A 12,437-nucleotide genomic window follows, 5' to 3' on the forward strand; every position below is an offset into this window, starting at 1 on the left:
CACTGGAGCTCTGTCGCTCGGAGTACTGTCGTTTTCGTAGAACATGGAGTGCGCCTAGCACCCGGAGCGCAGTAACCTGACCACTTATTAGTGCAAACACTCGATAGCCCACCGAGGTCGGGCGGGATATTAACTAGGTGCCTAGTTGCCTACGTGTCTTTGTATAACAGTGCTATACTATTCTAGTTATTTCACCTGTCTGTCTGTCTACAATATTCATTTATTTATTGGTTTATTCGTTTGTTTGTTTATTTATTTATGTATTTATGTATACAGGAAAACCAGGACTTTTTTTTTATACCACTGAGGCCCATCATTTTCTCGTACTATTGAAGATTATTAGGTCGTATACGTAGGTCCAGGTGATATAAACCACAGAAAAAATTCAGATTAGTTTTTAAAGTTTGAATGTATGTAAATGTTATCAACAATATAAATTATTCATTACAACTCTACAATTTGTATTACAATTGATACCTACTGTTCAGTTTTCGGTATCGACGCTCAGTCAATTTAAGAAACAGTACATTCTCGTGGAACAACAAAATTACGTCACGTTTTATTACCTTAATTTACTCTAACAATATCGGCCAATAATTCGCACACGCGCCCAGTAGAATTGGAGAGTTTCCTTATGAATGTTTACGGCGAGAATACGAGAGAGTCTTGGATGGACGCGCGCGGCCTTGGAACGGAACATAATTCCCGAGCGACTGACGAGCCGGAACTTTGCAAGTTTGACCCAAAAATAAAGTAAATCTCGTTTATAAGCCGGGAGCGGAGGAGCCGAGCGGCCGCTACGAGTATACAGCAGGGCGACCACGTTTGATGACACTTTTACAAGTTCACATTATACGAACAACAAATCCATTTAACTGAAAGCAAACATACATAAACGTACTGATATATCAATTGGTACATTTATATTTTCCCTCTTACCATATAAATCTGTTTGTTCGTTGATTTTGTATTTTTTTTTTAATCAAAAGCGCTAGTTACTTCTTGTTGTTATGTCTCGTTAAGACATTAATTATTGGTAAAACCTCATTTATAATTTTATTTTTAGTCATATTTTGTTTGATATTTAACTCCTTTTATTACTCATAATTATTTTATAATAACTTTGTTGACAACTCATGATGCATGATTCAAGTGCGTACACTTGCACGCGATGCAAGTGGTGCTTATTTGTACCTTTACTCAAATTATATAAAAAAATAAGTTATTAAAAAATAATCAGGTACATGTAAATTCAATTGTTAATATTTGCATGTCATTGAATATGGCGAAACATACGCACAGAGACATGCACGCGAGCGACGTTCTCCATGTAGGTACATAGTTAGTTTTCCAAATGTACAAGCCTATAGTGGTATGTTGACGGCGCGTGTCGGCAGCGTGGTGTCGGAGTCGCGCGGGCTGCGCGAGCTGCCGTCGCTGAACGGGTCGTCGCGCGTGCGCGCGCTGCACGCCGAGCGCGCGCGCCTGGCGCGGCTGCCGCGCGACCTGTGCGCGCACGCGCCGCAGCTGCGAGCCCTGTCAGTACCGCACACACTTGGAACATGTGCTTTTTATTTTTTTACTAACCTTTAGCCGCAACTTCGTCCTGATGACCGGGACATGTTTACTGACCGGGATGAATAAAAAGTAACCTATAACGTTCTCCATCCCCTGTAGTACGTGTATATCAAATTTCATAATGATTAGTTAAGCCATTAAGGCATTATAGGGTAACATGTTATATCTATTGTACTACTCATGTCTATAGGCGACGGTTACCATTTTCCATCAGGTGGGCTGTCAGCTTGTTTCCCATTCTAAGTTGCATTTAATAAAAAACAAAGAAACTCGATTTCAAATTTGTAAGTAGTAATAAGGATTTATTTATTTGTATAAGCATGAAATGGTAACTCTGCCTACGTTATTAGTATACGCTGGCGGCGTACCAGTACAGGACGATAGATGAAGACAAAACCAGTTCTAGGGTTTCCAGGAAGACTAGCCCTCTCCTTCCAGTTGTACCATGTCATATTTCTGAATTTCCACATACCGATTATCAAAATCGAAACTATACATAGTCTACATTGTGACCAATCCATTATCATCTATTTAAAACCGCACACATTGGTGGGAAAGAGATTGTTAGTAGTAGGTCTAGCAGCCACATTGCTACCAATATACTCTATCAGGTCGACTTCCATGCGGACCCCCCTAAAAACCATCATGGTTAATTCATGTGATATTTGTCACGATGGGTTGAAAACAGATTGTTTTCACCCTCAGCTGTAAAATCTCACTGGCGCGTATACTGATAGCGCAAACAGAATTACCATTTCATTATTACTTATTAAAAAAACCATTCAAGTACGATCATTGTCTCGAACTATTTCGAAGAGATAAACTATAATAGACATAGGTGCTCCTTGTAATTCGATATTTTTGTCTATCGCCTAATTTGTATAGCGTTCTATTCTTTCCAAATTAGGCAGTTGGTTGTATTTAAAAAAAAAATACTTATACAAAGTTTTCAGTTATTTTCGTAAAACAAATATAAGAATCATTATTTATAAAACTTTAAAATATAAATAGATACTCGTTATGAACATACACCAAAAAAGATACGGATTAGGGAGCTAAAATGAAATTTGGAGAATTCGCTATAACGTCCGGAAGACTTTAATACAGCAACTCTTCACAAAGAACCATGAAAGCGATTTCATAAATTCCTTTGTTAAGATCTCGTATAGAGACTAATATGACTTTATAAGCTGAGTTAAACAGAAAGGCCACAAACAAATAGGTCTGAGTAGGTGAGATAAGAAGTGAGTATACGACATTGTTATTACGCACGTGTGTACGTTGGTCGTTGGTAACTAAGCTTGTTCGTTACGGTGAGTCTGGACACGGAAGTGAATCCTCACACTGTCTTACTCCTACAAATAAGCTCAAACATGATTAAGATCCAGTACTGCTATCGTTCCTTAGTCGTTCAAATACTTATCGGAAAATTTTAAATTGATCTTTGCCTACTTTTACCTCAATTCTCTTGTTTCTGTTTATTTATTTTTGTCCAATCTTGTATACTTATAAAAGTTCTGTTAAAAAATCAAGCAGATAACCCTGATGGAATAAACAGCTATAGCAGCTTTCGTTTAAATTTTAAATCTAATCCTGTTGCGACCTCTTTTATTTTTATTAACTTGTAATATTTTATTACGAATTTCAAAATGTAGGATATTCGAGTTTTTAAATGTTAAATGATAAACCCGAGGAAACCATTGAAATGGAACATAAATTTACTTACAAAATTCAAATGTTAAGCTTTATTACGCCCATAAAAGGCACGCGGCCTCGGGGTGAGTGGGGCCGGGTTGGGCCGGGCCGGGCCGAGCCGGGCCAGCGCTGGCGGCGCCGCAGCGGTGGTGAGCGCGTTCGCGGTCTCAGTCTCCCATGACATAATCCCGACTTGAGCCCGCATCGGTATTCGATTTGCATAAATCGAGCGGCGCGACGGACGCTAATCGCTACCGCTCCACCACTGCCCGACCCAAATTACAAAAACTATACTACTTCAGTCGTGAGTTAGAAAAAACTGAACTCGATTCACCTAGATTTTTTTCAAGAATTATCACAAACGTAAGCCAATAGGTATTAGAGTTAATCGATGTGATCCTAATAATATAACTAACTTTGCTCATATTGTAGAATTACCACAACCTAAAGTAAACAGACCAAACTTTGATAGAAGGCTCAAGTTTGTCTGGGATGGCCCTTAGGGAACCTTGAATCACTCCGAAGTCGCGACATGTTTATCAGACGAATTAAAATTTGTAACAGTTAATCTAAAAGATCAGACTTAATTTTACATAATCGCTATATTGCACAACATGGTTGTCATAGTTTCTAATTACTTTAATTTAATAATAATTACTATTACTTTCTAATTACAGGGTCAGCCCGAAAACTCCCATGAAATCTATACTTCCTATATTCGTATTATAAAGAGAAAAGGGATGACTGAGTAACTTATCAACGCACAGTCGATACTACTACAATTAAAATTATCAAATTGAGACAGTAGGTTCCTTCTATGACCTACACAAATAATAAGAAAAGATTTTATTTTAAATTCGGCTCCTAGGGTTTAAATAAAGGTGGAAGTTTGTATGGAATTTTTTTTAACCGATAGGTTCTTTAAATATAATTTCAGCATTTTTTCAAAATACAAACCCTAAGCGCGTTCAAAAAGGAATGAAGTAAAAATCGATTAGAAAGTAAAATTAAAAAAGTAATGATAATCATGAAATCAAAGAAAAATATTTGTTCGATTATTTTTTTAACTAAAAACAAAATTTAATCGAAATTGAGGATATAAATTTAGGAGATAAGGGATAAAAATTATGTCAAATATTTTTTAAAGCTCATTATATAAAATCGATTTAATCGATGTAAAAAAAAATATAACTAGATAGATAGAAATATAATCTTTATTATCGTACTTAGCATGCATACAAATTTTTATCCTCACAACAAAAATGACGTTTGATACACTGGTAGATGTGCCTTATCATAACACATACGTAGGATAGTTTATATATCTACTAATTAACGCGGGCAAAGCAGCAGGGTACATCTAGTATATCATAAAGCGTTAATACAGATGCAGTTCATTTAGCAAGCTTCTCCATATACGAGAGATATAGAGAGATGGCTAAATATTGATCCGCCTGAATAAGTAATGACCAAATAATACTAGCATTTTTTTGTAGTTTTAAAATGAAATATAAAAGCCTAGATCCCATATCATTATTTATTAGTTTTATTTTATTAGCCATTAACTGTCCACTGCTGGACATAGGTCTCCTCCGGAAAAAGGGTTTTCCCAATAGTTATTACGTTTGGCAGGCGGGTTGACAACCGCAGTTAGGATTTGTTGATGTAAAACATCAGAGGAACTTTGTTACCCATACCTCGACGATTAAGTCCCTGTAGTCGCCTCTTACAACAACTACGAGGCAGGAAGGGGTAGTCTAATAAAATTAACACTAGATTGATGACCAATATGGATGGTTGTGGTACTTCTTGTAGTAATAGACGTGATCAATCTTCAAGTGTTGACTAGTGGTACACACATACTAGTGGTAACGGAATTAAACAAAATAATTCTAATGTAATAATAACCAATGATTATTGTTATTGAACTTGTGTCACTTAACAAAGATTTCAAATCGAGCGATCTACCCATTACATCCAATTCGTAATTCGACAATTTATAGTTCATGAAGTTAACAGTTACTAAAATTTTATATGAGCGCCTAATAAAATCTAACGGGTATAATATTTTTAATATTGGCAATCTGTTTACGATACGTACACGTCATTGCCTGACTATCTGTGGATATAAAACCAAACTATAAAAAATACGTATTATAACTAGGTTTTGCCCGCAACTTCTTCCGCGGTTAGGGAATATGTTTACTGACCGGTATAAAATGTAGCTTATACCCTTTTCTATTGCACATAGATAGTTCGTGTATACTGAAATCCAGTGTTGATGCGTGCGTAAGTGCGTGCGTGCGTGCGTGCGTGCGTGCGTGTGTGTGTGCGTGTGTGCGTGTGTGTGTGTGTGTGTGTGTGTGTGTGAGTGTGAGTGTGTGTGTGTGCGCGTGCGTGTGAGTGTGCGTGTGTGTGTGTGTGTGTGTGTGTATTATTAGATTGTTGATCTGATATCTAGAGTTAAAGTTATATTTTTTAAAACAAGATGCTACAGAATAAATAATTTTAACATTATATGAAAAATAATTTTAAATATTTTTTTTCTAATCTGATCTGTCTACATATATACGGGATGTCTTCACTGACTCGATTGTTCTAGATCTAGATATTGTATTTTTTTTAATAATGTCGAAAGTACACTAGACGCTAATGCCAGCTGACCTGCTGTTATGTCGTGTGTGTGCAGGGACGTGAAGGGGAACCAACTGGAGCACGTGCCCGACCTGCACGACTGCACTGAACTGCGAGTACTGTGAGTGTCCGCCGCACTTTTATCTATACTAGTCTACACTAGTATTATAAAAAGGAAAGTTTAATTGTTTATTTGTAATAGATAAACTCAGAAACTACTCAACCGATTTTAAAATATATTCAGCTATAGAAAGCTCGGTTATCAGCGAGTAACATAAGTTATATGTTTTCAAAAATTCTAGTTACTCGGGTGAAACTGCGCCGGATCACTAGTATTTTATGAATATAAATTCATATTAAGTTCCTCACGTTAAGAGATAGCCAGAATAAATTGAGTACCATTCAAATTTTTACAACAATATAAATTAAAGTTTTTAAATTAAATTATCCTTCTTGTCTCCTTGTCTATTTCTTATATTTGAGTGCTGAAAAAACAATGGACACAGCTGCAATACAATTTGTTGGTCAAGGTCTCCAGGTAGAGCATGTAGACTACTCCCACCTTACAGTCAACAAAATTATCAATATTAAAAGTGGGCATGCTTTGGGTATATAATAGAGTTGCCCATATGAATGTCGTGATACGAAGTGTCCGTATAATGATGAACGAGGCGCGCGCGTGCGGCAGGGAGCTGTCGGACAACAGCGTGCGGTCGCTGGGCGGCGGCGCGCTGCGCGGGCTGGCGCGGCTGCACGACCTGCTGCTCGCGCGCAACCGCCTGCGCCGCGTGCCGCGCGACGCCTTCGTGCACACGCCGCGCCTGCAAGTGCTGTCAGTTACTCGCCCACCCGCACACCCGCACACCCGCACACCCACACACTCGCTCAAACTGACCACTCGCCCACCACTGGCTCGTCTCAGTCACCCATTTACCTCCTTACTCATTCATCTTACCACCTCACTATTTCTTCACCAGTACCCTTGAACCGGTGATCATGACTTTCATCTGTCACCGCTCACTTCATAGTCATACAAATTGGTCAGTGTCTAGTGATAGTAACACTAAAAAACTAATCTCACAAGATGATATAGTGCACCCCAAATTTCTAAAACGTTACCTAAATTAGCACTGACGCTCCAATTACTGTGTCGTTGCCTCTTGTTGTATAAAAGTATTAATGTTTCGTAAAATATGCATACTACCATCACATATGATATGCTAGTTACAATATCCATCTTTTTTTATCTGTCCTCTAAGAGACTTCGCGCGACCTCGAGACTTCCTCCTAAACGAAATTAAAATTTGTAACTTAATACCGGATCTTCCTTAAAGCAGCGTTTATTTTCCTCAGCCACTTTTCTGGGCGTTATTAAATAGCCATTGAGAGGCGTTCGAGAGCTCTTTATCGCAGACTATCGCTCCAACTCTAAGAGCGGCGAGAAGATTCTCAATTTGATACGCGGAGACGAGACGGCGACGAGACGAAGTGTTTCCCCTTAACTCGAGTTAATTAGAAAAAGTTTTGTGGTAACTAGCGGCGCGGGCGCGACCGCCGCGCGGATGCTGGCGTGCGTGAACTATTCCCGCTCGCTGCCTGTGGTTAAAAGGAAGAAAATATTTAAAAGCTTTTTTCTCATAATTTAATAAACTGAAGTACATTTTGCTACATCGGTTTCATTACAAAACATTGTAATATACTGCGTTGCCCAGTCGTAAGTAATCTATCTATCCTAATCCCAAAGTTTATTTATTATGTAACTAAATAATAATAACACTGCGAGTATATCATTTACATTAAAACTTTTGCAACGTACAAAAATTTACAACTAACCTATTACATTTCAATACACCAATTTAGGTGGTGGCAAAACTCCCCCCCCCCCCCCCTTCTGAAAAACAGTGAACAGTTAACGGCTGATATAATAGCACCAATTAAGATTATAATTAATCACATACGAGTATTGTTCTGTTTAATTTAGATGACGGCTGTTTAAAATTATATTTTATTTATTTATTTATTTATTCTTTATTGTACACAAAAAATTACAAACACATAATATATATTTGTTTATTATTCCTTTAGAGAAATATAATTAAATGACTAAACTGTCTTTAAAAAAAAATAAAGTAAGTACTATCTATTATTCTCATCTTTCTGTACTATGTAGTATATCTTATATATTTCTTATTTATATATATTTATTTATATATTTAAATGTCAGTATGGTTGTATATTAATTTAATTCAATCATTTATTGCTATTTCATGTTGTAACAATATTGCAATAATAAGCTTAAGCTATAACAGGTAAAGAATCAACATGAAGTCTGGAAGGACACAGCAATCACATTAATAAATATCTACATAAAGTACATAATATACATTAATTATTATTAGTTCTGCATTCGAATATTCTGGCACTTCCTTAAGGTTGACCGGGAGAAAATACTTTTAGCATCGAGTCCGCCTTGTAGACAAACATGTACTATTAACACGTTGAGCGCCATGTCAGCCATCGGTGGCTGACACTAGACTTTCCGTTTAGGCCGCGTCAGCCGTCGGTGTCTGACAGCGTGTAACATGAGAACTATAAAATTTTACACTACTTTACGGAATTACAGAAAACAAAACAGACTTGGTGCGTAACGTGTTCAATGAATGCCTATAGGAATCACGTTCCAAACGTAAACTACCTTCTACTACGATAGGAAACACCAGCTCCTGCAGTACCAGCGCTTCGAAGCGGCGCGCGTGGCCTGAACGGGATTGCTGTAGAAATACGCGTGGCGCTCAACGTGTTAAATAAAAAAAAATATTATTATTATTGACAAGATTGGACCACTGCCTGTTCACTAGACCTCATTATTTGGCTCCAGTTTGTGCCACCTTTAAACTCTGCAATACACTGAGCACATAATTTGTAGAGCAGCTCTATTTAGTAACTCAGACATTAATTTATAGAACTGCTTTAATTGTGCAAATTATTATACAGGGCAAAATGACTCGTGTCTATTTTATATGCGGTTGAATGTATAAACTAGTCGTCTGCCTGGCCGCATCCCCAGCGAGTTACGACAGTGTGCGTGTGAGAACTGAAACATTTAGATACTTCCAGAAACATTATTTAGATTTCATGAAGTTTTCAGCCATTTCATCATTTCAGCCACAGCCACAGTTAACTGTCCACTGATGAACATAAGCCTTCCCCATAATGGGAGTTTTGCCAGAAGTTGCTACGTTTGGCAGGCGGGTTGGCAACCGCAGTTAGGCTTTTAAAGATGTTTTAAAAGAGACGCTGCTGGTCATCCCTCTACCATTAAGTTCCCTTAGTCCCTTCTTACGACACCCACAGGAAAAAGACCTATTCTATACCGGGACCACACAGACAAGTTTTCAGTATTCGAATAATATTTTTATAACTTACTACTTCAGGTCAGCCTATTGACTATATAATGAAATAAAACACTTAATAGCTCTCTGCACTGTTTTACTATTCCTTATTATATTTAAATGTAATGAATCTGTTAGATCTGATTACCATCATTTTACAAACAAGGCTCGCGGAGAGATATTTTAGCCGGCCGTCGTCACTCTCTTTAGATAACAGCCTTACAATGAACTAGGCTGTGTAAACAGCACTTAACGCTTTGGACAAAAGCTATGCTAATATAAAATAAAGTTAACTGTATTTAAATTGAATAAAATATATTGTAACAAACTTAAATGTTCAGAGGCTATTATAATTTAATATTATTTTATCTCACCAGGAATTATAGTCATGAACATATTTATTTTTATTTTACTAAACAAGAAGATTAGTACCTACGTTTACTTTTCTGAGTTTGGTTTAATGCGACTCATTACATTAAAATTACAGACTTTATTATAAATTAAATAACTTTATTAAATGATTTTCCAGAAATCTCGAGGAAAACCAAATAGAGCACATCGATATGGAAGCATTCGTGCCGATCTCCAAATTAGAAGACTTGTGAGTATTACGAGTATAAAGTTACAATCAACAACAAACAAACAAATATATTCCTAGTAAAATACATCAATATTTACCAAAGTTCTTATAAAATGCATAGTTAAAAACATAATTTTTCTCTCGAAAGTTTAAATGTACTTTTTATATACTACTATTTACATTTGCATTTTATTTTGAATGCTCACGGGGCGGAAATTGTGGGATGAAATCTGTGCAATTATTGTGTATGACAGGAACGTGGGTAACAACGTGTTCCCGTGGCTGCCGGCGAGCGGGCTGCAGCGGCTGCTGCACCTCAAGGCGCACAACAACCCCAACCTGAGGCACTTCCACCCACCAGAACTCTTTCCCAATATACAGGTTAAAATTTACATCATATGTATAAACATAGTTAAGTAATCTTAGACAGAGATGACCGTTTGCAACAGGAGAGAGAAAGATTTTTGGTAATGGGGAGGTGATTCCTCATTGCTGGCAATATATATCAAAGCTGATCTCCGTGCGATCTCTCTTGGAAATTATCGTGGTAAATTTCATCCTTGCCTACCATCACTCACTGATACCTCGATCAAGATATATCGACAGCAGGTGCGCCATCATTTTATTTCTACCCCGTAAAAAATTACCGCTTGTAAGAACAAAGCAACAACAAAAAGATACGAGCGTAGCTGGTCCCTGTGACATTAAGAATTACATAGTTAGTTGTGTGTGCTCGTATTCGTTATGGTGTGCGCGCGTGTGCAGACGCTGGTGCTGTCATACGCGTACCACTGCTGCGAGTTCATGCCGCTGATGGAGGACAGCGGCGAGCCGCCGGAGGAGGAGGGGCTGAGCGACTTCGTGCTGGTGCCACCGCACCACGTCGACCTCGCCGCCTGGGCCAACGTCACTGACATCTGGCCGCATTACAGTAAGTAACTAGCAAACGATATACTGCGCTCTTATCTCCTGCTTTCCTCGGATAACTACGTAAAGTATGAGTATGGTAAATAATATAAATATTGTCATATTACATGCTTGTTTATCTGATCATTGTACAGTGAACGCAACGGGTACGAGCGACGGGCGCGTGCGGGCAGCGCTAGCGAGCATGGCGGCGGGCGGCGCGGCGGGCGGCGGCGCGCTGTGGGCCGTGGGCGGCTACGCGGCCGGCGCGGTCGGCGTGGCCGGCGTCGCCGACCCGCGCCGCGCCACCGAGCTGCGCGGGGACGGGCCGCGCCGCGTGCAGTGCCTGCCGCTACCGGGTACGCGCTTCTACTGCATATCTCACTCGACTCAATAATTCTGCTCTCTATCCTCTAATAAATATCAAGAATATATCGGAGTGAGGAAATTTACCACTTTGATGGTAAAAAAGCTTTAAGACACTTTATCATATTTATGATATCTCCATAATATCCCTGGTTATCAGCCCATCTACCATCGAAGTTACCGCTCTTATTGAGTCTTCGTGCAACGACAGTAGCAGATTTGTCGGGATGTACACGAACAGACAACGGATATTATTTCTTTTTCACATTAACGTTTTCACATTAGCTTCTATTAACCCCTTCATACGACTACATAGAGCTAATTCTCTAGCTAATAAAAGAGACTAAACTCATTAATATTACCCCAGGTCCTTTCCTGCCCTGTGTCGACTTATTCGATTGGTGGACCCTCCGGTGTGGCGTGTGGGCGGTGTTTCTGCTGGCCCTGCTCGGTAACGGCACCGTGGTGTTCGTGCTCGTGTTCAGCCGCAGTCGCATCGACGTGCCGCGCTTCCTCGTCACTAATCTCGCTGCTGCAGACTTCTTTATGGGCATCTACCTCGGTATCTATCAACATCCCTCTCTTTGTTACATAATATTCTTTTTAACCCTGGTGCACCTGCCTATCTTAAAGAACGTTTTAAATTCATCTCCTCTACCCATACTTTAACATTACGTTCTTCCGAAAACCTTTCCCTTATGACACCTTCTCATTCCACTAAATTTTATCACAATTCCTTCACTGTTTCTAGCATTAGGTTATGGAATTCATTGCCTGTTGTTATTAGAAGTACAAAATCCATTGATTCTTTCAAACGACAAGTGAAAGATTATCTTTTCCCTATCTGATTTTTCTTCATTTAAAAAATTGGCATTCTTTATTTATGTATTTATATAATTATTTATTTTATGATAGTTTGTTTTCCTTATGCCTATAATTATTAATATGTATCATAGCATTGGGTACATATTTGACATATATGCATGGGATTATATAATTTTGTTTGATTGATAGGTATATGTATGTGTGTATGTATATATGTATGTGTATGTATATGTATGCGTGTGTATGTGTATGTATATATATGTATGTGTATGTATATATGTATATAATTTTTATATATTTTTAATTTACAAAAGATGCTTTTTTAATTATAAAGCACTATTATACCTACTTGTACAACAATTAGTCCATTATCTTAAGGTTGTCTTGAAAAGATTGCTCTCAGCAATAAGACCGCCTCACTGTACTTATACAATTGTATCGTTATGTTTGTAAATTATCTT

The 12,437-nt window shown here is 38.2% G+C and overlaps 1 protein-coding gene across 2 annotated transcripts in view; it reads left to right on the top strand.

Annotated features, from left to right (window-relative positions):
- LOC113512210 (follicle-stimulating hormone receptor) overlaps positions 1-12,437 on the top strand; it is a 72,646-nt gene that overhangs the window by 57,348 nt on the left and 2,861 nt on the right. The window contains exons 9-16 of one of the 2 annotated variants that reach the window (XM_031909151.2): positions 1,398-1,538; positions 5,963-6,028; positions 6,596-6,739; positions 9,829-9,900; positions 10,134-10,260; positions 10,645-10,810; positions 10,941-11,144; positions 11,519-11,713. In XM_031909151.2, coding sequence (XP_031765011.2) covers positions 1,398-1,538; positions 5,963-6,028; positions 6,596-6,739; positions 9,829-9,900; positions 10,134-10,260; positions 10,645-10,810; positions 10,941-11,144; positions 11,519-11,713 — 1,115 coding nt within the window. The remainder of the gene's footprint in view (positions 1-1,397; positions 1,539-5,962; positions 6,029-6,595; positions 6,740-9,828; positions 9,901-10,133; positions 10,261-10,644; positions 10,811-10,940; positions 11,145-11,518; positions 11,714-12,437) is intronic. The other variant, XM_031909152.2, reaches the window with a different exon arrangement.

The sequence above is a fragment of the Galleria mellonella genome, unplaced genomic scaffold, assembly GCF_026898425.1.
Source record: "Galleria mellonella isolate WM207_F2 unplaced genomic scaffold, CSIRO_AGI_GalMel_v1 utg34, whole genome shotgun sequence".
NCBI lineage: Eukaryota > Metazoa > Arthropoda > Insecta > Lepidoptera > Pyralidae > Galleria > Galleria mellonella.